The sequence below is a fragment of the Chionomys nivalis genome, chromosome 1 (genome assembly GCF_950005125.1).
Source record: "Chionomys nivalis chromosome 1, mChiNiv1.1, whole genome shotgun sequence".
Taxonomy (NCBI): Eukaryota; Metazoa; Chordata; class Mammalia; order Rodentia; family Cricetidae; genus Chionomys; species Chionomys nivalis.
The window spans coordinates 73,423,630-73,451,419 of record NC_080086.1 but is presented as its reverse complement, the minus strand read 5'-3'; the positions used below and the strand labels follow the sequence as shown (position 1 = coordinate 73,451,419).

The 27,790-nt window shown below is 38.9% G+C and overlaps 1 protein-coding gene across 4 annotated transcripts in view; it reads right to left on the bottom strand.

Moving 5' to 3' along the window:
- Ctnna2 (catenin alpha 2) overlaps positions 1–27,790 on the bottom strand; it is a 1,144,480-nt gene that overhangs the window by 716,239 nt on the left and 400,451 nt on the right. For all 4 annotated transcript variants that reach the window (XM_057766952.1, XM_057766959.1, XM_057766967.1 and 1 more), the window contains one exon: positions 27,554–27,757. In XM_057766952.1, the coding sequence (XP_057622935.1) occupies positions 27,554–27,757 (204 nt within the window). The remainder of the gene's footprint in view (positions 1–27,553; positions 27,758–27,790) is intronic.

The following is a 27,790-nucleotide window of genomic DNA, read 5'->3' as shown; positions in this document are numbered from 1 at the left end:
ATTTTTTTAAAAGTCACATTTGTGGATATAATTGTGTCTCTGCTCCCTGAGTAAGGGACTGATCCTAAGTTGTTTAACTTTTGGGGTACTGTGCTGTGGCCTGTGAGATGGAGCTAATAAAGTCTCTCCTAGTGTGGCTGTCAGGACACTCAGAAGAACAAGTGGGGTATGCATGACCCAGTAGCCTAGGGTGAGCAAAGTCTTCTCTCTCATCACCATTCTTAGCAGTTGGCAAGGAAGACTGGGTTTCATCAGGATACACTGACTTCACTTCTTCACTCAGTGGATGGTTTCTACCAGTGTGAATTCACAAGATGTTAAGGATCTTTACAATACACAATCTTATCCAAATGGCTTCTCAGGCCTGACCACTCATCTGTGCTACAGGCTTGTTAGGGTACCTACTGCACAGCTTCCACCACATCATTCAGCATGAAACCTCACTGCCATTATCTTATCTCCTTTCTGTCCTGGTGGTTCTGTTGGAAGACAGCAAAGGACTCATGCAGCTGTGCTGCACTGGAAAAGACTCACTCCATTAGACTGCATCCTTCCACTCCCATATCATTTCCTGCTGGATGGGGAAGAGCCTTTCTTGCTTGTCTCTGAGGTGGCTTCCATGAGCTGCAGAGATAGTTCATAGCTCCTACCAGAGATGGCCGCTAGCATGAGTCATGACCCCTTTTACTTAGAATGTCAAAGGCCACTGAAATGTGGATCCTTTTGGAATGATGTATAGGACAAGGTTAGACTTCAGGAGATCGAAGTTTGAACTCAAGTCCCAGCTATAAAAACTATTACAACATAATACAGCTCTTGTTATTCTTATTTCTCCATCTCCATAACAGGGAAAATTCAACAATTTTGTAGTGTTGTGGGGTCACATAAAATATAACTTTAAGAATAAATATATTATCATTGATATTAGTAGTATTTTACTGATATTTTATTAGTAGTATGTTATTGATATTATTGCCAATTAAATCTGTTTATCCATAATGTTTATTTGGGGATTTATAAAATTTTGATTTCTTTTTCTTTTTTTCTTTTTTTTATTGTTGGTAAAAGTCTATCTAAAGTTCGAAAAATGTCACTTCTTTAAAATATGTTTTTCTATAGTAAAAGCAAAACGTTTCAAGAATGTGCTAAGGTTTTGATTTCAGTCACATCTTTAAGACTAAATCTTACAAAGCAAGCAAAACTGCTTAATCAGGCTAAGGGCATGTCATAAACTTAAAACCCAGGTTATCCTTCTCCACTGTGATGAGATTTCTATTCTCTCTTTTGGCTTCTTTACGTGTTATTCCCTATTTGTTACCAAACATTACACACTGCACGCACAATGCCTTCCAGGATGATGTGATTTTCTTAATTAACCAACACCTGGAAGATCTAAGCCCACAAAACCACTAAGAAGGACGAACAATATTTTACCCAACTCTACCAGTACAGAAGTGGTGGACCCGTACAAAAATAGGGCATCAGTTACACCAAAGCCTGGCTTTTAATTTCACCCACATATGTTTACTCTTGGAAGATGTCTTAAACTTAGAATCAACTTCCTCACTTAGAAAGTACAACTAAATCCCCATCCTAACAGTGCTGTTAGGAAACTTGATGGTGACAACATGTAGCATTCATGTCAGGCAATAAATATATAATAAACACTACTTCTGCCCCTCTTTCTATTAGACTCATAAATCTTTGATGTGAAGGCAGAGTCCATCTGATTCACACAGAAGCTACTTGGTAAAGTCTCATGTGCTGGTGGAAATGATGTTAACACCCAAACCACAGAGCCTACAAAACAGGAACAGAACTCTAAATATCCAAGATACTAAGAAGCAGGAATCTTCAGTTAGAGCTGGCCAAATGTGCATCCATGAAGTCTTTGAAAGCAGGAGACTCATATGAAGCAACATTTATACAACACACACACACACACACACAGTAGGGATTGGAGTAGTGGTTCAGAAGTTAAGAGCACTTAATATCATGGCCCAGGTTCAGTTCCAAGCGTGTACATGTTGGCTTGCAACTCCTGTAACTCCAATGCTAGTGGATATGATGCTCTGATGCTCTTCTGGACTTTCTGGACACTGCATACATGTGTCACATATACATACACCAAAGTATTAAGTGAATCTTTTTTTTTTTTTTGGTTTTTCGAGACAGGGTTTCTCTGTGGTTTTGGAGCCTGTCCTGGAACTAGCTCTTGTAGACCAGGCTGGACTTGAACTCACAGAGATTCGCCTGCCTCTGCCTCCCGAGTCTGGGATTAAAGGCGTGCTAGATGAGGAGATGGAGGAGAGCCTGGGGAAAGGAGGAGGTGAAACTTCAGTCAGAATGTAATATATAAAATTAATAATAATAATAAATAAAATTATACTTAAATATGAAAAGTCCTAATAAAATAGCGACCCTTGAAACATATATGTCATCTTAGGTGAGTTCATGCATATTCTTACATTGAACATTGAATTTGTTTTGTACAAATGTTTCTTCATATGAACACAAAGAACACCTCTTGGTTCATGAGGTAACAGCAACCTCTCATGCCCACAGCACAGAATAAAATATGATATGTTAGGAACAAGAGGGGAAGACAGAGTGCTTAACAAGCTGTCCCTCAGTATTCTGAACGAAATGGTTGGCAGTCTGATCTTCACTTACCTGATAGAACTATATCTAGTTCAAATTACCAAGCTTTAAAGGATTAGAAAATACGTGAGCAGAACCTTGATACCATTTAATAGAGTATATTTTAATATTACACATGTGTATGAACTATGCCCAGACATGCAGTGTGCTTCAATAACCGACCCATTTACGCCAGAAATTCAAGTCAGAACAATACCCAAAACAAAAACCAAACTGGAAAAAAGACCTCAATTAGTCAAGGACTAAGAAAATGTGAAAAGGAAAAAAAAAAAAAAAAAAAAAAACCAAAAACTTCACACAAAAACTGAGACCAAGCAGCTGAGAGGTGGGCACAACCTTTACAATTTTAAATCGTTGTTAAAGTAATCATCACATACCAAGTTCCTTGGTTCATTCCTGAAAATGCAATGACCTCGACCCCTCTTCCCTACCTCCAATCCTTCCATAACTTCTGTTTTTCTTTTGTGAATCTGTAAGAAAAGAGTGGATTTTCAAGTTGAGGAAGGATGCTGGGAACAGAGAGTTGAGGGGAGGGCAGGAGTCAGGCTGCCTTCCTAGCTGATGCTTTGCAGTCTGAGCCTGTGGAAGTGAGCCACCTTCCTCCTCATCCTCTTTTCCCCAGTTCCTTCATTTTTACTCTTCTCCTCATCCTTTCCTTCCTTTTTCTCCTTCCTTCTCACCCCACCTCATCCTTCCTCTCTTGCTGCAGGGTCCTCATCATCCCTTCTCCTCTTCCCAGGACATCCTCTGTTTCTTTTTTTCTTTCTCCAACTCTTCCTCCTCCACTTTACATGGACAGGTATCATCACCTCAAGAACTCCTGGATGGAAATGAGGCCCAGGGACTTTGGCCTAGTGTGGTAAAGCTAAGACCACATGTCATTAGAATGTGTGAGGTGACAATACAGCAACCCCACACAGATGCCTATTAAACAGAGAATCTGGGACAAGACTATCTATCCAAGATCCCAATATCTTTAAGTGTGTGTGTGTGTGTTTGCGTGTGTGTGTATGCCTATGTGTGTGTATGCATGTGTGTAAAAAGTATGTGAGTACAGGTGTCTATGGAGGCCAGAAGAGAGTATCAGATCCTTGGAGCTGGAGTTATAAGTTTCTGTGATCTACTTGATATGGATGCTGGGAACTGAATTCGGGTCCTCTGCCAGTGCAACAAGTGCTGTTAACTTCTGAGCCATCTCTCCAGCCTCTGCCTCACCAAGTAGAGTTAATAACAGGTGAAAGAGTCTCTCAAAAGTTAACTACCTCCTCCATCAACAGGGGAATACTTTACAATTAAATACACATAGTATTAGTTAATTTGGTATTTTCAAAATCATAATCGAATTTATTTCCATGGATGAATGGACTCATACAAGCAATTTTGAGAACTGAAATGACTTTCTATTGGCAACCTCAACAAATGATCAACTTTCAGTATACTTTTGAAGAAAACTTGCCTGGAATGATTATCACTAAGAGCCAAGTGGACTTGACTTCCAAGAAGTGCACAAGTAGCCTGTCTCAAAGTGCACAGCACTAAGACAAAATGGAAATCTATGCTGCCCGCTGATGCTCTGAGGCCAGGTATCCTTTACTCTGCCCAGAAACAAAGGCAGACACAGAAGAGCTCAAGGTAGAGTCTTCTCTCAAGAAAAAAAAAATGTTGGCTCCACCTACCTTATCTCCAGGGCAAGGGAACACCACCCTTATAATTGCTAGTTGAAAGCCAGTTTCCTTCTTGGTGACATCACAACTCAGAGATGTTAAGCACGTTGGGACATCTCTCTACTATTAAGAGCTTTCAAATAACATAACAGGACATTTGTCCCGAGAGAAAACTGATTCTCCATGTCTCAGCAGATATCATTTGCCAGCAGTTCTTAATAGATGGGCAAGACCTTGTGAAATTCCTTCACATTGACATGTACAAGCAACACTAAGTGTACTCAGTAGGTTATATACGTGTGGCGGGGAGAGAGGGGAGTCAGGGAGACAAGAGGAGCTGGAAGGGAAAAGGGTAAAATTCCCAAAAATGAAATTAAAGAAATCAACTATTAAAAAAAAAAAAAAAAAAAAAAGGTAATGAGCAGGGCTGGAGAGATATATTGGTGGGTAAAGGTTTTTCCTGCACAAGCCAGGCAATTTGAGTTTGATCCACGTAAAGATGGAAGCACGACCTTCTTCTACAGTTTCCTCTAACCTCCTCATGCACAATCTGTCATGTGCCCCCACTCACACGCACACTCAATCCCAAAATAAATCAAAAATTAAAATATTTTTTAAAAGTGAACTAATGGATAGATGGTTATGGTTATGTGCTTAGAGGTTGAAGTAGGGAGATAATGAGCTCATGGCCAGTCTGCATTGCATTTCCAAATCTGCTTGGGTTAGAATGAAATCATGTATAAAATAAACAAAGAAAACCACAACATAAAACATAGTAAGTAAAGAATAAGAGATAAGGAGATAAATATCATTTCCACTTTGATCTCAGGGCCCCAATTTCCTCTTCAGCTTTCTTATCTCCTGTATAAGATGAATAGAAATTAAAACTGAAAGTGGAAAAAACTTAGTTTCCTAGGATGATTGTGAGGCCAACCTAAGTCCTTCTAAAGCACGTCTACAAAATTAGAGAACCAACAGAACTAAGAGAAACCTTACAGTTCAGCCTCAGGGCTTTCATCTCATGACAGCATCTGCACCAAGCATCCCACAACTTGTATAGCTCTGACCCAGCGTGATGGAATGAGGGCTTCTAAGGGAGCTCAAAAGCCTTCAGAAGACAGGGTTTCTGGAAACTGAAAAATCTACTTTTCTGTTCTGTAACACTGTCTGTTGCCACTGTGAGATGTTACAAACCTTGCATTCAGACATAAAAGAGACCAGCTTGTACTATCTCCCAGTGAGACTCCTCGCCAGTCCAAGAGAGGCTGACCCAACCAGGTAAGTCAGAATATATAGGTGTCACCTCTATCACCTATGCTTAATGAAACTAGCTTCAGGTTGATTGGAAATCAGACAGACACATTTCTTCCTGTGATAAGAAACAATTCCTTTTTAGATAATAATATATCAAATTTCACCTGAATCGAATTAATCTTAATCAGCATAATATGATATTACCCATCATGTTGTGGATAACCACCATGTTTTGAATCCATTTTGTGAGGTTAGAGATAATGAATAGAATGCTGTTTCAAGGCATTACCAGGTTTAATAATTATCTCAGTCACACAGAGATTAATTTATTTGACCTTGTACTTTCTGTAACATCTAGAAAGATGTTTTCTACAGAGTGGGACCAAATAATGTTAAAATTATTTAATAATGGAACTGTCTCCTGGCTTATAAACTGCAAGGGACTTAACATTATCATGAGTCCAGATACAAAACTATCTAAGTAAAGACTAGAGGTTGCAGACGAGCGGAGAGCAGATCCAGAAGCATTTTAAAAGCTGTGTTCTGAGATGTGCAAAACTTCATCCTCACCATTCCTTTCCAATACTCACTGCAGGAGGCACAACTGAACTCTACCCAAGAGAAGAAAGTTAAACAATTCCTTCAAACTCCACAAATCCAGGACAAATAAAAGTGCTTCCTGCCAAGAACATTCCTCCAAAATGTTGGCAATGGTTTTATTTTTAATATAACTTCTTTAATATGTACACCACACACACAAACATACGTGCACACAAATGTGTGTGCATATGTGTACCTGTATGTATATGAGTGTAGAAGCTGGAGGTAAGCCTTAGGTACTAGTCCTTGAGTGCCACCTAACATGCCCTATTTTTGACAGAGGTCTCTCTCTGGGCATGGAGGCTTACTGATTAGAACAAACTGACTGGGAAGTATAGCCCTAGGGAATCTGCCTGTCTCCAGCTCTTCATCCTTGGATTATAAACATATCCTGTCATACATGATATTTTGCATGGGCTTTGTGGATTGAACTCTAGTCTTCATCAAAGCATGGTGAACATTTTATCAAATAAGATCTTGTCTAAACTCATCATTTTAAAACAAACCCTTGAAAGTTGTAACAGTCCATATAGGAGGCTAAAGGTAACCACCAAAGAGGCTAATGCTGGTCATTAGGAGTTCAGAAAAATGGACTCTGAAATTCTACACACAATTCCAGCATCAGCTAATTGCAATGTACTACCTGTCAAGAATGTCTAACAACTGCAAACACTAAATCAAAGGTAATTTTTCTGGGTGAAATCATTAAGCAGCAAATAAAGACATATATTTACAGAACACACTATAACAAAATCCAACATAGTATATATATTATACATTGTTAAATGGTTTTAGTTTTGAAAAGTAGCATTATTAATTCATTTGATCCCAACTTAAAGATGTATACTTAATGAATACATAGCAAACATGCCTTAGAAGAATGTAAACATATTTTTTTTCGTTCCTTTCCCCTTTCTCTTATTCTAAAAAACAAATCAGTCATCAAGTTACCTAGAGCTTGTCTCCTTAACCTCTATCACTCTTACTCTTTTCCTTTACACCATCTTAATCATTTTCCTCTTAATTTTCAGAGTTACAATACTTATTGTGTGTGGAGGGGGATGTGAGATCATCACAATGTGCCATTGGAAGTCAGAAGACAACATTCAGGAGTAAATTCTCTCCCTTTATGATGTGGGATTCCCCTCTGCATGCTGTGATTACCATTAATAAATAAAGAAAGCTGGTTTGAGCCTATGGCATGGCAGAACAGAGGTAGAAAAGGAAAACTAAACTGAATGCTGGGAGAAAAAAGGTGGAGTCAGGAGAAGTCATGTAACCTGTCGGAGACAGACAGCGGACCAAATCTTGCTGGTAAGCCACAGTCATATGGCGATACACAGATTAATAGAAATGGGTTAAATTAAGATGTAAAAGTTAACCAATAAGAATCTAGAGCTAATGGACCAAGCAGTGTTTTGAATAATATAGTTTCTGTGTGATTATTTCAGGAGTGTGTCTGGGAAACAAACCAGCGGCCTCCTACTACACCTTTACTCTACAGAGTAAAACTCAGGTCATCAAGTTTGACAGCAAGTGCCTTTACCTCCAGAGTCACCTCACCAGTCCTTTTATTGATCATTTTGTTTGTAGACATTCTTCATTCCACCAAAAAAATCTCTAGAGCTGTTCTACAGTGGACATTCCCAAAAGCCACCCCCTACTGCAAGCCAATAGATAGATAGCTTCAGGCATTATCTGGATTTCAGAATGCCATTCTAGTGCTTAGAGTAAATCTAACTAGTAGACAATTTTCAATAAACAACCACCTATAAAACTAACTTATGCATTGCATGTGTGTGTGTATGTGTGTTATGTGTTTGTGTTTATACATACATGAGGATTGCATGTGTGTGTATCTGTGTGTTGCAGTCAGGGTTGGCATTTGGCAGTCTTTGGTGAACCCTGGTATCATTCCTCATGTTCCTCCCACATTGCTTTAATAAACAAACAAAAATATTGTGGTTATCATATTGTGTGTATAATGGGGGAATTATACATGTGTGCCGCTGCACTCATGTAGAGGTCAAAGAAAAGCACTGTGAAGTCTGTACTAGCCTTTCAGCCTATGTGGGTCCTGAGAGTGAATTCAGGTTCTAGTTTTGGGTGCTTTTCCTCGCTGAACCAATTCACCAGCCCCCACATTGTTTAGAGACAAAGTCTCCCTCTGGTCTGCAACGTAACAAGTTGGCTATACAGGCCAGGGAGTTCCAGGACTTGACCTATCTCCACATCTGTAGATAACACCTCACTTCACCCAGCTTTTAAACATGAATTCTGGTGATAAACTCACATCCTCATACTTGCCTGGCAAGCACTTTGCAAACATCTTGCCACTGAAGGCATACATTTTTCCTAGATGTCTAAAATCCAAACTAACACTATTTTCATCAGCTTTCCATCTTGCTGTCTTTAAGTCCCTTTTATCTAATCCAGAGGCTCATTCTTCTTACCAAGCTTACTACATGCATAGCAAGTGTTGTCTTATGCCATTTTTTCCACGTAAATCTCCTTATACATAATTTCTATGTTATTTATTTTTTAGATTAATTTACTTTAAACTGACATAATATTTGTGAGGCATAATATGATGTTTTGATTTATGTACACATTGGGTAATAATCAAACCAGAGTAATTTGCATATTCATCTCCCTAAATTTTGATTATTTTTGTGGTGAAGATATTTAGAAATTTCCACCTATTTTGAGACATATAATCTCTTACTGTTAATTATGTTTACTATACTGTGCCATGAAATATCAGAATTTATTCCCCCTATCTAGCTGTAGTATTGTAGACTTATTTACTAACTCCTCCTCATTATCCCTCCACTCAATTCCTCTTCATCTCTAGAGACCAGATTCAACTTGCAAATGCTGTCAGATCAACTAGTTCAGACTCTATTTATCAAGGAGGTCATTTAGTGTTTGTCTGTTTGAGGCTCAAACTGCATATACTATAATATCCTCCATGAGCAAGTGACAGGATTATACACATTTTTAGAAGTATTCAACATACCACCATGTATGTGTAAATAATGTGTGTGTGTGTCTGTGTGTGTACCATGTTAGCTTTACCACCCAGCTATTGAGAGGTATTTGATTAGATAACTTGGCTGCTGTGAGTAGGCTTCATGAGACATTACTATTCAGGTGCTCTCATACAGAGTGTCATCATTTCCTATGGTGTGAGTGTGGATTGTTGGATAGTTCTATTCTGGAGATCCACATATGGGTCTATATTTCATGTGGAGTTGCCATATGGTTTTCTATAATGACTGTACCCACTTATACTCCTTTACGTCTGCAAGAATTACCTTCCTTTGAGTATTCTCCAACATTTGTTATTTTTTATGTTTTGATGATAGCCATTCTAATTGGAGCAAAGTCTTGTCTCACTGCATTTGATCTGCATTTTCCTGTTGACTATGGTACTGATCATTTTTAATACACCCTTTGCCCATGTCTTTGCTTTCTTTCCAGACTTTTTGCTCATTTAATATGTCTTGCTTACTGAGTGGAGATCTTCCAAACATGTAAAGTGCCATCTCCTTTACTTTATTCCTTTCTCTTGGAGACACTGAATTGTTTCTACCTGCATCTGCCTTGCGACATATTTTTTTCCAGACACATTTGGAAATCAGATAGTCACAACATTCAGTTACACAATATGTCAGTCATTCGATTGTGCAATATTCATTGTATTCTGGTATCCTTGAATAACCCCTCAAGCACTCAATAATTTTAATGCTTTTTTTCCCCGATAAAATTGGATTAGATAAACAAAAGAATCCCGAGTCTGACTTTACAGTGATTAATTTCTGTTATTGTAAGAATTTATAAAGTGGAAATATTAACTTAACTTTACAATTGTTTCCTCTTTGTGTTAAAGAAAGCAAACAGATTGATTTACCCAGCAAGTAAGCATTAGTTCTGCTGAACTGAGTTGGAATAATTCAATTGTTCATTACAGGGTAAGAAAAGGCCTCTGATTCTCCTGTCACTATCAAGGAAGGAAATAACACGCATGAACAAAACAGTCAAAATGCTTTGTGGAGATGTTTGATCACAACCCCTCTTCTCTGCTAAATACTATATTTCTGCTATTCTAAAAACTAGAAATCACAATACTCTTTAGAAATGGTAAGCATAAGCCAGGGCAAAAGTTTTAGTAGTATTGCAAGCAAAGCTCTGTTTTTGGCTTGTCAGCTGGCAAAGAATGCACAGACATGAGAGATAAGCCCTGTGGGTTGGCAGATTTGACCAGGGGCTTCCCAGAAAGTCTGCATAATGATTTAGAGGCAAAATCTATTTCCCTGAGCAGATGTTATTCATCAAATATATAAAACTAGTGGCCAGGGTTCAGAATCTGTAGGTACCTGGATATTTCAGAACAGGTTGGCTAGCTAATCTGCAAAGAGCCTGGCTTCTGTCATTAACCAGATAGGTCTTCAGATTCATTGCATAAAATTGAGAGGATTTATAGTTCAATAATTGATTTTGTTAATGATTTGAATAAAAATACCTGATACAGTTTTATTTAGAAAATATTTTTATTTTTCAAAGTGCCTTATCAACAAGATTTCAGCACTTTTGAGTTGTTTTCATTTTACATAAAAATCAAATATTTTATTCAATAAGTAGCAGGGTCACCTGTGAAGAAATTATCTACAAGTGTGTGGAGGGAAGAGAACTTATTCTTAACCTCATTCATCCCCAGGAAATTCTGAAGCATCTACAGCCCCAATGCTTGCAGAATTAGATCTGAAACATACATTATGTGTTAGCTATTTTCTTATCTATAAATAAGATATATAGTTGTTCCACTATAGATACATTTTTTAAAAATAAATTTTATGTTAGTTAGATTTTTTTCATGGATATATTAATTTGGTAGGAGAAATTTAATAAAGTGTCCTGATAATAGATGTCTTATGTTAGTAATACATCACTGAAACCTCCCAAATAACTGTCCTGAATGTTAAATGACTTACCTCTTTGTCTCTTACCACTGTTTTTGATAATTGCATATTGGTTTCAGATAACACTCTAAATAAATAATTATAATAATCTATATGTTTATACGTCAAACCATTAGGCCATATGCTTGATAAAGTTTTAGGAATATAAAAATGTAAATGCTGGTATCTGGAAGAATGAGTGAAGAGAAAATTAAGGTGCTGCTCACACAGTGGAATATTACTCAGCTGCAGAGAAGAATACAATCGTGTCTTCTGCAGGAAAATGGAAGAAACTGGAGATCACCATATCAGCTAGCACAAGCTTGGCCACGAGCCATAAATAAACAGTACATGCTTTCTATCATATGTGCAGCCTGTTGAGAGCAAAAGAAGAACATGGAAGCAGAAGGGGGGCTATTAGGGGGACAGAAGCAAAGGAGCAAAGGAGCTGAGATCTGTGTGTATGTGTGGAAATACAACCAAGGGTCGGGAGATGGCTCAACCCCCAAAAACACTCGTCTCTACTCCTGACAACCCAAGTTCAATCTCTGGGACTCTCATCAGGAAGGAGAAGACCGATTCCCAAAACCTGTTCTCTGACCTCCACACATGCACGTGTGCTCACAGACACTAAATGAATCAATACAAAACACACATGGAAATGTCAAGGCAAAAGTGACTGTTTTATACAATGGATATGCATTAATGAAATTCATGAAAATTGGCAAGGTAGAGTTATATATAGAGAGAATGATGTCATGGGAAAAACACCAGTGATACAAAAGATGAATTTATCTGACTTGAAAACATCTCTTTAAAAAAAAAATAATCCATTTTCAATGTGCTGGGGCTTCACTTGCATTGGATGAGAAATTGCCAGTCAGCAATGTCTAATAACATGGTGGAAACAGAATCACTAGGTTCAGTTCTCTGTAACTAGTGGGACTGATGACACTCGTACCAGCCCCTGGCTCAACAGAACACAACATGAAGCAGACTATGAAATTGAGCTTCTGAACAATTATTTATCATCGTGTGAATAATCTCAGCTTGCCCAGCTGTCTGACATGACCACAAAGCCCAAGCAGGCATGCACAGCTACACTTCCTCGACTGAGTGAGAAACAACAGCTGGAATGCTTTCAGTGAGAGTCTTGCAAACACTTGACTAAAACTATAAAATCAAGTGGATGTCCACCCTAAGCTGGGCTCCCACGTGTTCAGTGCAGCCTCTATGTTCGCCCAAATGGTTGGCTCTCCTCTGAAACTACACACTAATCACCCTATCTGGATCTCCCTTTGTAGTCACGTTGCAGGTTTATGGAGCCCTGGGTAGGACACAGCATGTCAGCTTTCAAATAAGTAAGGCATGGGTGAAGGTGGCAGATTCAGTACACATATTTACCACTTCTATTTTTTCACACCCCATCGAAATGGCCATAAGAGTAATGTTCTTTCAAAGGCATACAGTTTTTTTTTAAAGGCATCAATGGCAGAAAAAAAAACCTTCAATATTTTGAAAGCCACATATCAGAGAAAAGAGGTGCGAGCTCATTTAGGAGCACTGAGAAAGTGGAATCCTCAGCGAGTCAAGCGAAAGCCCAGAACAAACCAATTTGCACTGCAAAACTGTCAGAGATGCAAGGATTTGAAGCATCCACTTCTTCTGTAGCAAAGGAAAGAGAAAAAGTGAAAATTTTAAAACATGCCTATTGATCTGTTCTCCAAACAGCAGCTAGAACTGCAGGTGCAGCTAGGTTGTCATAAATGAGGGAATTTTTCTTTATGGCCATATTTTGCTTCATTGTGCATATGCCCAAATTGATTTTATTTGTGTATTGGTTGACCCTTGTCGTGGGTACTGTGAACAACACTGCCATGAATATAGGCATGCAGATATCTTCTTAGCATACCCATTTCAATTCCTTTGAGTACATATAAAGAGGACTGCGGAGGGCGACCATGTGATACTTCTAGCTTCAGCACTCTTATGAAGTGCTGCTCTGATTTACAAAACGGTGCTGTGGCAACACACAACTGCTCTTGGAAGGCTGAGGCAGGAGAATTATCCTGAGTTCAAGTCCAACCTGGGCTAAAAATTGAGACCCTATCTCAAAAGAGATAGGAGAGACACACTAATTTAACTTTCCTACCCAAACAGAAATTCAATACTATATGATGTCTTATGTTGGATGTAAAATAACAGTTTCAGAAAAACAGCGGGATGGCCAGCAAAAGCTGAAGTGGGAGAATGGGGCACTAAATTTCAGTTACATATGAGGAATTAATTTTAGTTTATTATGTAGCATGGTGACTATGGCTAACAATAATATTCTGTGCATTTAAAAAAATGTCAAGAGATCTTAAATGCCCTTACCAAAAGGTGGTAACAGATACATTACCTAGCTTGCTTTAATCTGTCCATGATGTATACACAAGCTGAAGTATGACACTATATCCTACAAGGACGTACAATTACTCATCAATTTTGTAAAGCATTTTGTATATTTTGTAAAGGGCCAGAAGATCTGAGTGACAATTGAACACTAGCTGGTCACATGAAGTCAGGAGGCCCAAGAACCATTCACTTGTCAGTAGATAGCCTGTTGTTCATTTTCATCTAAAGGGCCTGACAATAGAAACAAGGGCACCAGGAAGATGGCTGTGATCCTTTAAAAATCCTGAGAAAATAAAAATATACAATACAAAGAAAGAAGAGACATTCTTGTATAGATTTTATAAAGTGCAGAAATGGGGCAAACAGACCCAGGGAAGTAGTCAGTGTCTGTAGCAAGAGGAAATTCGGGGAGAATTGAATTGTGTATAAGTCGCTCTGATAGAGAGAAAAACACCTTTCCAGATGGGTTTGGGTATCTTTTTTGAAGAGATCAAGACTATAAAATTAGATGCTGTCTACAGGTCCCTAATTTTTAAGTCCTAACATCGAAATAATAAAAATGCCAATGACATCTTTTTGTGTGTCTTCCTTTGATTTATTAGAAGTGAAACTCACAGAACACTCTAACGTCTTCTTGAATCATCTTTAAGAAGGGAGGTTTCCCTGGGAAGGTCTCAAGTGGTTTGCTGGCTGGGGTGGGGCAGGATGATTTGTACAGAACAAGAAGAGGAAATGTGATGCTTACTTCTGAATAGAACCATGGTAAAGTGGGTTGGTCCATAATGCCTCTGTAGGCCCAGGGGATTAACATGATTTTTTTTTTTTTTGTCTGCTTGCAATGACCTAGAGTCACCTGGGGAGATGGACTCAAAGAGGGTTTGTCTAAATTAGGTTGGACTGTGGGCATGAATGTGGGGTGATACTTTTGGTAATGTAAATTGAGTGAGCAGATTTACCCACAGTGGAGGGCACTATTCACTGGGCAGGGAATTCTGAAGTGTAGAAGGATGGAGAAGCAAGCTGAGCACAGGTGTGCAACCATTATCTCCTCCCTCTGGGCTGTTGGTTATGAAAGGTGACTAGCTACTTCAAATTCTTTGGCTTAACCTATTATGACTGGTAGCCCGGAATGATGAGCTAAAACAAACTCCTTCCTCCCTAAGATGCTTTTGTCAGCATACTTTATCACAGCAACAAAAATGAAACTAAGACAGTCAGAAAGGGATGGAGGCAGAGGAATTTGCTAGGACATTTAGTAAAAGGAATCATCCCTGGCTCTGATATTACAGATTTGTTGATTTTGGGATGGCTTATAGTCCTATAATATGCATTATATAGTTTTGATACCCAGATTTCAAAATTTTTAGTGCAGCCCACAAAGTTCTGCTTCTTCTGAGATGCCTTGCTCTAGACTTGAGAAGAGTAATTTTGAACATGGATGGTTTCATAATTTAGTCAGCAAAACTCAGGGCTTGACTTACAAGCATGAGGAACAACATCTTAGGCTACCTTCTGGTCTCATTCTACATACATGTGCAACCCCCACCCTGAATCTTGAACCAAAACTTCATTCAAGGTAAACTGAGTAATGGATTACTAGGAGGAGGCTCTCAATCATTCAGCTTCAGTCAATACGGCAGTTATCAAACACTGTAGCCAGGAACGAAGCTGTTAAATAATGATTTTTGAATAATCCACTTGACCAGGCATTTCAGTTCTGGTGTTTATGGAGAGAGCACAGTCCTTTCAAGGATGACAAACTGTCTTCGTACAAATGGCAGAGTAGCTATGTAGGATGATGTATAGGAAGAGATATGTTTGAGGGTGGGAGGCTAGACAATTTGAAGCTTTGAACAAAGAGCTACCCTTCAATTAGCATCTCACAGGGTGAGAGGCTGGTACAGGTCTGCTTGTCTCTTCCTTGTAGATTCAAATAAGAGAGCAACCAGCAACAGACTTCATCGATGTTTTGCTTGTCCTGGCTGGGAACGACAGCTCAACAATACTTTGCCAGATGCATTTTTCTTACTGTGCTTTCTATAAAAATGATATTTATTCCCACTGACAAAAAAAAGGCAGATCTGTTTCAAACCTCTGTTGAGTTAAATTAACATTTGATTTAACCCATTTTCTTATTTCATCAAGAGTACCCTGTCTAAGCACAAGAATCATCTGGATAGGGCTGGAGAGAGAACTAAATTAAAAAATTGCTTGTTATGTGCAAGTAGGGGATTGTGAGTTCAGATCTCCAGAACCCACTTACTGTACAGGAAGATGGGCGTGGTAGGGTACACAGGCAACCTAGACCTGTGGAGGCCTACACAGAAGGATGCCTGGGGATAATTGGTCGTACAGTCTTGTCAAATGGGTAAGCTTCAGTGAGAGACCCTGCCTTGGAAATAAGTTGGAGCGTGATGGAGAACAGGTACCTGGCATTGACTTCTTGTCTTCACATGTGCACAAAGGTGACTGCACACTAGCACACATATACACAAGCACAAATATGCTCATATACACAAATAGCAATAAAATATAAATAAAAGAATGTCCTAAGTACTTGATCAAGTCAGCAATTAAAATATCTCTTTGTGGGACACTGTGATTATGAAGACTTGATGTGGACTCACAGAATGTCTCAGTAGTGACTTCTGCCTTCTGTGCTGATTTATAGGCACATAAAGGGACTCTTTGTGTCTTTTAGGGAGCAATGAGTTAATAACTTCCAGTGCCTATAGTGCAGCCTATAAAATGCTTAGTTATTGGCAATGAGGGATCTGTCTTGCTCTTGGGGCTCATTCTTATGGTTATATCCAGACAGGCATGCTGTCCCAGCAGGAACAGTGAGAAACTGCCCAGGGAAGATCTCTGAACAGAAAAGTAAGCAAATGATGTATTTTTTTCATACTTGTGGCACCTGTAATCCTATCAGGTGGGAGCCTGAGGTAGGAGGATCAGTGGTTCAAGTCCAGCTTCGGTAACACATCATGTTCGAGAGCAGCCTGAGCTATAAGGCCATGCCTCAGACAGTGACCACAACAACACAGTTACTGATGTCATTCCAAGACCTTTTGGAAAGGTCTGATGAATTCCTTTCCTAGGGCCTTAGGAAAGCTCCAACTAGAGAGAAGGCCTGAGCATGTAAATGTGAAACAAAAAGAAACCAAGTCGAGTTCATCTTAGCTTATTCATTGTTTATCACCTGGCTGAGTAGGGAACACAGAGAAATCACTCTTCCAAATTATGAAACTTAATGTACTAAACACATGGGTTTTGCTTCGCCTCTCCTCCTCTTCTTGCTCTGCCTTCTAGCCTCACCATTATTTATTATTATTAGGAAAAATAAAGTGAAAGCCATTTGTTCATTTTAAAGAAATATGTCTCTATATAGCCTCTCCTGTGCCAGTCTACATGTCTCAGTTCTGGGGACTGTGAACTATATCCTGCTCCTCTTCATAAGGAATAAGTTCTGACAGGGGAATGGAGAGTAACACCTCACAGAGGAAATGCCATTTGGAATGTGGCAGGTGTAACTATCAAATTAAATATACTGATGCAATCAAATGAACATATTCAAGCTAAACTTTAGAAGCAAAGGAGCCATCCTCACCAGGTTCTCAAAAGAACATTGCAATCAGAGGGATACTAAGTGCAAAGTCACTGAGAGAGTTTGTGTCCCTGGACACAGCAACGAAATATTTCTTAGGGTGTAATTATTTCCTAATTGAATCAAGAGAAATTCTATTCATTGTGGGACCAAGACAGTGTGAGGCCCAAACAAAGAAGGCTTCAAAGCCTATCTCTGGAATAACCTACCGGGGAGTGAGAATTCCGGTTGCAGGCATGCTGTGTACTTTGAAAACCTAAAGGAAAGGCTTATCTAAGACCTTGTATTTGATAAAAGAATACAGCATGCTGATCTCTCTGACAGTTTGGTGAGCTAAGGACTCTCATGAGAAGATCAATTGATAGATTGGGTTGTCCCAGCTGCCTTTGCTATGATGACCAAATCTGATGACTTGGCAGACCAGGCTGTCAACAAGCCCTGTTCATTTACAAAGCTAAAGACAACTCCTGACTATCCCATAATGCTTTGTGTTCTGTCTCATCATATTGATTGACCTTGTATGATTCAAGGACTCTCTGAGAGATTGATTTGTTCAGAAAAGAAACTAGCTAGAAGTCTGAGTAATTTTGTTGTTGGATATATTTTTATCTCCACTTTATGCTTGAGTTGATCTTGTTTTCTTTCTGTAAGCAGGAAGAGCTCCTTAAAGAAGCCACGGTTTGCTGAGTAACACTGAGGCTTAGGGTTGCTAGTCTTGGCTCCCAAGAAGCATTCTGTGAGCATCGTCCTTATGCAAGGCAGAGACTGGGCACTCTAGGTTACTGTGCTTCTTCTCTTCTCTGGTACAGCCCTAAGGTAGTGAAGAGCCTTCTGCACACAACACACACCTCCCTCATCACAGCTCACAATTCTGCATTCTATGTATGCCCTGGAAATCTCATGATCTTTTGATCCTTCAACATATTTCCAAATGCTACCTTTACTTTCTTTAAAATACTTTATAATCATAATCTAATAACTGCCGTCATTGTAGGTTTAATATATAATTAGTAATTGAGGTCAGTCTTCATTCAGGATGGCTTGCTTGAATTTTCGTGTAGAATCTAAACTAGGTTCTTTGTACCTTCAGTTCTGGAAATGCTTTGAGGTAGATTTTTAAATGGGTTTCTTACTATTGGCAATTGATGGTGGCTGGGGGAGGGAGTAGCATTCTTCTTTGAGGATGAAGCCTCTGGTAGGCTCACTATGCTCCAGCAGATGGACCAACACTCATTTACATATAGTCAATACTATTGTATTTAATAGAATTTTTTTTTTAAAAAAAAAGGATGTGAAATTAGGAGAAAGAGGTGATGGTTGGAATATATGGGAACTTGGGAGAGGAAATAGGATTTGGATATGATCATTTTTTTGCATACATGTATGAAAAAAACACAAACATAAAAAACCCTGAACTTTTTAATAAGTGAAAATTGGAAAAAAATGAAACAGAAACTTCTGGGCAAAAGGGTATTGACTTCTACAAGGTGTTTTGATCTTCTACAACAGAACGCTTTTAATGTAAATTCTGGCTATAACTTGGCATGCTGGGCCCTGAAAAAAAATATGACTCAGGGCTTATGTTAAATTCTTTAAGGAGGTATACTTTCTATTTTGCCCTTTAACAGTTAAGATAATATCTATTCTCATTTTTACTTTTTGGAATTATATTTTATTTTCTTAGATCATACTCGAATTCCATTACCATCTGGGGAACCTGGCTTTCTTCTATTAGAGTCCCCAGCAGGGACTCTAAATTGTGTGTCTTATTCTCTGCCTGTATGTCCCATTTGAAACTCAAGCATAGGATATGACAATTCCACAGAACCATGTCCACTTTATCATTTATCATTTCCCTTCTCATAGCAATTACCTTCCACATCTGGAGGCCCATCTGCATATTGAAAAGAATGTAGAGGAGTTTTACCTGGCATATTGTTGGTAAAAAGAGAAAAAATCAAGAGCCAAAAAAGCAGCCATAGAGAGGTTACTGAGGGTAGGAGTAAGAGAAAAAGATAGAAATGAATGATCGGACACTTGCTTCAGTGAAAAAAAAAAAAAGCCAACTGAACATTTCTCAAGTCAGATAATCATTGACTGCCTTAATTTATCATAGCAAAGACTGAGCTCTCATTCTTAAGACAATTTTGCTGTCCTCAATTCAAAAGCACTAGTCGGTGAGCATCCACTTTGGTCTCTATAGCAATAGATTCATTGCTAGATTCTTATCAATTACTAACAGATGCCAGTAAAGAGAAATGGCGTAACTTAGGTCTGTTGGCCTACTACGGTGTTTGCCAAGCTTTTAAAGATGTCTTGGAGTGGCCACTCTGATTCATCCAAAGTGAACCTAGATTTCAAACAAACTATAGCTTCTAACATATGCCTGCCAAATAGTTTTAAACCTAAGACCCAAGACTTGTGTGAAAACACTTAAGAGGTACAAAAGAAGACCTGCTAATAAAACCTAACAAATTACCTCCATGTTTACATAGGATATCAATCTATCTCTGTTGACCAAAGCAAGTGGATTATCTTCACTCAGCTACTTCTGGAGGCCAACAGGACCACATTTCATCTCCTATTCAGCCATGCTGCCTATCTGAATGACTGACTCTAAAGTTCTGTGTTCAACTTCTAAGTGTACAGAGGCCTGAGCCCTGTGTGTACCAGTCTAGTTTCCAGGTCTTCTAGACAGCTGTCCACAAAGGTCTTATGATTTTAGAGGGGTTCTCAATACGTTCTTCCCTAGCCATGTCAGTAATTATGATTGCCCCCATAGTGTTCATTGAGATAGGAACACATAGCTCAGGGAATCTATAGCATGAGGAACAGAAATGAAACAGATCTGAACTAGACACACCCAAGGAGGCATTCTTTTTTGGCTGTTATCTCTTCTCTGGGAAAGTCACAATAACCTTGATAACGTGGGGTTTATTATTTAAAGTGAAGAAAACCAAATAAGAGCATGTGGAAGAAGACAGAAAATAAGCTTCCCTTGACACAGTGCCTTCTTCCTGGCCCCTTCTTATTCTATTACCAAGTGCCTTCCAGATAGTGTGAGTTCTGTTTTGGCCATTCTACTGCTAGGAATGTTGAGGTTTGGGGATCTGTCAATCTTTCCTAAAATAGCTTCATACGAAGACATAAAGCAGGTTTTGATTCCAGTGTCTCTCAGTTGCTAGGCAAGTACTTCATCTACTGAGCTGCACCCTAGGCAGGCCCTGCATCCACAAGCAATTGCAGCTACTGGCTTTTGTGCTTGCCCTCCTATAGGAAGGGAGTGAATCAGAACAACAGTTCCTAGCCAATGCTATCTTTCTAGTGGCACATCCTTTAGAAGCTTTTTACCCTTCTATGGGACCTGATATGGAACCCTTAACCCTTAACATAGGCCTTAACTGTAATTGTATGGGCTCTTTTAGCTGCATGCAGATACAGAAGACATAATGAAAACCTGTTTTTTTTTTCAGATAAAACAAAATCAATTATACACAGTAAAATATTTAATATACAGAAAAATACATGCAAGATAATTTCTAGGTGATGCTTTTCTTTTGTGTATTAATTCATTTGAGGTGGGATTTCTTTCCCTTGGCTGTCCAGGTTGCCCTTGAACAGAAAATCCTCATGCCTCATGCTTCTGAGTTGCTGGCATAGCAGGCACATGCCACTACTAAGTCTATCTTTACACACAAGATGCTAATACTAAGATGAGGCATGACTACAGCCTTGTATTCAAGGACAACCTAGGATCTCAGAGAAATTTACATTTGTTTATGTTCAAAGGTTTGATTGTATGAAACTTCACAGGAGTGAAAATTTTTCTAAACTTCAAGTCTGTGTTCACACCTTTCCTAAATCTTTTATTTAGTCACACTTTGGTTTTAAATCACACTATAGTGCCCACACAAATAGGCTTCTATATTTATCTTTGTCAACACTCATCCCTATGCTCATCGCTGTACCCAAAATGAATTGTTTCTAAGTCAGCTATAACATAGTTATATAATAAAATACTATTCAGCCAGGAAACATATGTTTAGAGATGATTTATTTACGTGGAAACAAGTTCACAAAATATTGAGTAGAGAAAATAGATTACAAAATTCCATATTTTTTTAAATCAAGGCATAGTAAAGGCTTGTATGTATTCGCACATCTGAAAGCTTGTAAACATCAAAAAGGCACACGCTCAACTTTTAACAGTATTTGAATATAGGGAATAGCATGAAATCTTTTAAAGTATATTTTATTCTTTATTCTTAACAATGATTGCATATGCATGTTATGCTACAAAGAACAAAACAAAATAATAACAATAGAAAGGCCACTGTTTTCTGAGGGCTTGTGTCCCTGGATATTACCTCACTTACAATGTTGAGGAAGAAGATTTTTTTTTTTCTCTGTAGATGTGTAAAATGATGTATGTAAAAATGATTTTTCAAGCAAATGTGGAGCTGTCAAGAGGACAACAAGGAAATGTTGAGGGGAAAGGAGGACAAGAAGAGTTAAAATGGGGTACAGAAGGGAATCCACTCACATAGAAAACATGCTTGTATGGAAATGTGAAACCAAATAAGCCAAGCAACAAGGAAGGGTTTGTTTAAACTTGGCTATGTTTTTACATCATGATCTGACTGCAAATGACCTTTATGAACCTCACTGTATCCTCAGACCACTACATGTGGGCTCTGTGGGGAAGCTCATTCACTGCAATCTTTTGAATGAGAAATCTCCCAAGAGGCTCGTGTATTTTAACACTACATTCCCTTCTGTTATTGAGGGAAGCTGTGGGATCTTCAGAGACTGGAGCCTTGATGGAGGAAGTCCATCCCTGGGTTTAGCTTGACCTCTTTTTCTTTGTCTCCCTCTCTACTTCCTCTGTGTACACAAAATGGAATCTCTGCTTTCTGAGTGCCATGCCTTCCCTGCAGGTGGACTATGCCGCTTGTGGAGCTGTATGCTAAAACAAAACCAAACAAAAACTAAAAGAAATCCCTTTCCTCTAACTTGTTCTTTTGTCATGGAATGTTTTCACAGCTACTGCTATACCCACTTACATTACATTATTGTGCAAAGCTGATGAGATTGGGACAGTGATGCCTCAGGCACTTAAGATAGAGTTGTGTCACCTCACAGCAGTGTTTCACTTGCTTCCTAATTACCTGACTTTCAGTAGCAGTTTGCACATTAAGGACATGGATCCACTGGGAGGCTTCCAAAAAGCTAAAAAAAAAAAAATCATGGATCCATGTACTTCATGTGTAATTATATTTTTAAAAAATACAAATAAAAAGTACTTTGCTAATTTGACAAAATGCAGATCGCCAAGGTCCTCTCCTAAAGGGATATCTGCTTTAATTGTGAAGATTCTTCTCTCAAATTGTATGAGCGTCTGAGTGTGTGTGTGTGTGTGCAATACCGAGTTTAGGCAGGCAAGTGTGGAAGTCAGAGATTGAATGTGGGGTGTCTCCTGCCAGTTTGAATAAGTTAGACTGTAGTGACCCCTTAGGATCCATCTTTTTTTTGCCGTGCCTGTTCCCACCCCCAGCCCCATCCATGGAAGGCTAAAAGGCACATGTTGGCATCCCTGGCTTGTACGTGGGTACCGAGGATAGAACTCAGGTCTCAGTGATTGCATAGCAATCACTTTACCCACTGAGCCATCTTCCTAGCCCCATACTTAGCAGACAAAACATTTCATTACTTTAAAAAAAAATATGTAGGAGGGCTGGAGAGAAGGCTTGGTAGTTAATAGTGCTTGCTGCTCTTGCAGATCCCAGTTCACTTCTCAGCACTCAATGTGGGAGGCTCACAGCCACGTGTAATTACAATTTTCTTCTGACTTCTGTGGCACATATACATATGCATAAACAATAAAGTACTTATAACGAAACAGTGAATGGCTACAGAATTGAACCAGGATGCAGCGCACACATGGTCCAGGCAATCACAGTCCGTATTCTCACCAAGGCCCATCAGTGAATTGTGCATGAAGAAAACAGCTCACTGCCTCTCAGGGTTGCACATCTACCGTTTTAGTACCTAGAATAAGGATTAAAGTTTTCTTATGGTTCTGAACTATAGTTTAGTACTTAGGATGCATAGTTTATTTTTTCAGTCGTTTATAAGAAACAGAAGCATACTTAGGCATTTTGTTGACAGAATTTTGAAACACAATTTTTCTACTTAACTACCCATTCAAGTACAATTTGTCTAGCAAAGTATGCAGGTACTGCCAAGTGAGCTATTTACAAATTGCTACTACATTGAAGTAAATCAAAATTTTCTGTGCAATTTAAATCAAATGAGGATTTCTGACATGTCTGTAAATGTTGTTCATGATGTCCGATGTCTATTTTACATTTATAGAGCAGACATAGTCTTCTCAGTAGCTAGGCTGTATGAAAGTTTTTTTTTTTTTATGAAAATCACAGTCAAAACGTGGACACTTTGCTCCCCTTCCACTGTTGTCATCTGTCTAAAGAGGCCATGCTAACGAGGATTATTTCAGAACCCAGGTTCTCTTGACCTTTCTTCCATCTTTCCAGTTATTACATCCCTATAACTTGTCCTGGATGCCTGAATCAAGGTACTCTCCACACTCAGATGTCCTCTGCTCCCATTAGCATGACAGAAATAGCCTGTGTAATGATACACAAGGCCCTGTGCAGACAGGTGCTTCATCCCTTTGCAGACGTCCTGGTAGACCAGATACCTGCACATAAGCAAGGCCCTTGGCATCACTGCTTCTTCCCCATAATGTGCTCTCTGTCCCCTCACCTCCAGAAGATCTTGGATCTGCCATTCTTTCGTGTTTCTGTATCCTCCATATTCAGACCTCTCCCTCCCTCCTGTTTCTTAGGGTTCTCTGTTTTGACTTGGGCTTATCACTATCTGAAATAGCTCTCACACAAACCACTCATGCATGTGAAGTCCATCATCTCTCTCTGGAGCACAAGCCCTGGGGAAGCAGAGGGCTTGGTTCTGTTCACTCTTGCATTGCTAATGTGATGCCTGGCACAAAAGAGTAATTTGTACATTTGTTGAGTGAATGTAAATTTCAATCCATTTTAAAATTCTTATAAAATACCATGTCCTCCTATCATGAAGCTCCCTTTTCCCCCCACAAAAAAGCTAACATTAATAGATATTTGAAATTATTTTTAATATGTTTAATGAAGAAAATTTAAGGCTTCCAAACTAAGATGCATAAAATAGCTTCCATCGGACAGCTATTGATTCCTTATCATTTGGAACATGTTATACTGCAACAGTTACATGGACAGCACCAATCCCAATTTACACGTTCATCTTTTTGAAAAAGAGCCTCTACTCATTAAACCCCACATGTAAACTATAATGACAATCTATCAAAGGGAACACTGTGTTAAAGAACATTTTCACTTATGGGTGTTTCTGAAGTTGAAAAGACCAACATAAGGCCCTGCTAATTGAAAAATTTCCTATGACCATTATGAACTCTTTACCCAATGCTGTCTGCTCTCAGATGCCAGCTTTTGTCTCTGGTGTCTTTGTACACAGGCTTTTCTCTTATCAGTTACCTTTTAAAGTACACAATTTTTGCTACATTTTCAAATCATACATGTACAAACTCATCAAATCACTTACATTTATGGCAACCTCTAGCAAACAATGATCAGAAGGAACTTAATATGACCCAAGTAGATAAAGTACAACCTGTGCGCCAGACAGATTGCTTTCCTTCTATTAGTTAGTGCCCACTAATCCTTGGTAATCTCCATCCATCCGCATTCCACAGCATTTCCTAAGTCCAGTGTCTTAGAATTGTTTTGGATGCCAATGGGGTATTAGAAATTGGATCTTTATGTGGGACTAATCAGGATATTTTTTGCAATTAAAAAATAACTGCTTCCCCAAGATTTCATTCTCTAATGATTTGGGTTCATGATTCCTTCATCTTAATGTCATTAACACATTAACAGAAAAATATGATGTGATAATTGACATATTTACTCCCACAGCTTATAGAATGAAAACAATATATAACTGGCAGGCACGATAGCAGAGTCAGAGTTTATTGCCACAGACTTTTAAAGTAAGACATGCTGTAATACGTCTCTTTATGCAATATATGCTATATCAAAATAAGCATATTGATTTTATAGACATGGAAATAAAAATACTTTATAGGAACCATGGTGGCATTTTGACTATCTGAAGCTCTACCCTGAAATCATTAGTGTGATGTTCAACAGAATAGCATACAGGTTCAAAAAGAACTCAAATGAAAAATGCTTTGTTTAAGTCTTCAATGTGAATAAGATTTGGACACTTGGAAATTTGAACATGACAACCTTCTATGTATTCTGCAACTATATAAGAAGCCAGGATTTTAATGAAAGTATAAACTATTTCTGAATCCCAAGATTCTAATCAAATGACAAGAGACTAGAGTTCAATAAAATACAAAAGGCACCAAGCTCTGCTAGTCCATATGAGCGTACACTGAAAAAAAAAAAATACACACAAACACATGCACGCACTCGCGTGCACACACACACGCGCAACCAAACAAGAACCCGCCTATTTCAATAGTACTCTATCGATAGATGAAAAATGGAATTACATTTCACACTTTGATTACCGGATCTTTCATCACATCCCACAGCTTCTATTCATGAGAGCACACTTTATTCATATTTATTGATATTAAGACTTTAACCATCACAGCTTTTGTAACTCCTACTACCTTCTTTGGTAATAATTGTTGATCGATGGGAATCCTAGTGTTCTGTAACACAAAGCTAAATTCTGCAGTCATGTCATTAGCCTCATGCTGTTCTGTTAAAAGCAACGGCAAGTAGAATTCTAGATCCTGTGAGTATCCTTTTTCCACAAATCTGTTATGCAAAGGATTTGCTCAGGGTAGGAGAGCCCTAGGTCACCAACATCTCTAGCTGTACTCTACAGAACATCCATGCAGTCAAATCACAGCATGTACTGGTCACAAAGAAGTCCTCACAAATGCCTAGGTACTATAGCAGACATCCACAATTTATTCTTTGCTGAAAATAGGCAAGTCTTCCAAATTCAATTCATCTGAAGGTTCATGAAAAGGAAAGTGATTTTTTTATTTCTACATTTATTCTTGGCACGCCACACACACATGTGGAGGTCAAAGGGCAACTTTCAGAAGTAGTTCTCTCCTTCCACCATTTCCATCCTGGAGATCCAATTCAGGTCTCTAGGCTTGGTTGCAAGAACCTTTAACTGCTGAGTCATTTCAATGGCCCAGGAAAGAAATCTGGCAATTTAGTTTCTGGGTTGTTCCCATGATACTTCCTTTTGCTTTTCAAATGACAGAAAAAATCTGGCTACTTGCTTGAAGTTTATATTGTTGATTTAGTAAGCTGCCTGGGTTTACTTAAACAATAGGAGTTATTGGTTGCAGGGTTAGGGTGGGGTGTAGGGTGGGGGTGGCGGATGGTAACTCTGTCTCAGCATTGTCTAGCAGTGTTACACCATAGTGCAAAGCTGTCATAGATTTCTCAGCATCCGTGTTAGCATTCCTCAGTACCATAAAGGACTTTTGGACAACACAGTATACACCAAGCCCTGACTTGATTGACAGTTTTTTTTCCAACTTGTACTTGATCGTCTCAGAGACAAGAATCCTGCGCAGAGAGAACAATGCTCACTCATAAATGCAAACTCTGGGACACTTATCTAAAGTAGTGCAGCAAATGAACACAACTATAATTTAGTGCCTTTCAAAGCAAAGAGTATGGATTCAGTCACCTTGCATTTTACATGTATACACAAACAAACATCACAATTTACAAGAAGTGGAGAGAATGGTTGTTGTCTGTGCCATCAACAGTGAGACTCCCATCACACTTATTGGAAAGTCACTCATAAGAATTGCTACTTGCAGAATAGGGCTAATAAATTCTTCCAAGTTTGTGGGCAGCTAGAACTTTTCCACTTTGTTAGACCAGCATGAACACTTTAAAACTCGCTGTGCTTATTAACGCCTTTCAGGGCTGAAGATTAGCATCTATTGCTATTCTTAGCTTTGAAAATGTACTTTGTAAAGGATCAATTGGCACAGCCTCCTTTGTTCCTATCAATCATCCACCTTCACCAAATGAAATTCTACTTAAATCAAATTGCAACCATTGAAATGACCAAGATGACACCACTCAAACAACTGAGTTCTTAGATTTTACACTGCACTCAATTCTTCCATCTTGAACACACACTTAGAAACGTAATCAGAGCACAGGCTTCTCCAAAGCAGTTCTTTGGCAAAACCTTACTCTCCTTCAGAAAACCTGTCCTCTTTTCCTGCTATGACTGATTTCATCACAAGAGTAAAAGGCGCGATCCACTGAGATGAGAAGGGCCGGGAGGCCTGCACTTACGTTATTCATGTATTCGCTTAGCAGGTCCTGGAGTGCCTGGCGCACTGCATTGCACTCGGCCACAATACGCTCACGACGGTCATCACGCGTGCAGGACGAGTCTGCCATGAGGGCCGCTCCACTGATGATGCTCTCCAGTCTTTCTTCCAGTGATGGCCGGAACCTGGCCTCGCTGAACGTCATGGGGTCCAGGATGATCTTATTCTGAAAGGATCAGAAGAGAAAAGTGAACAGGAG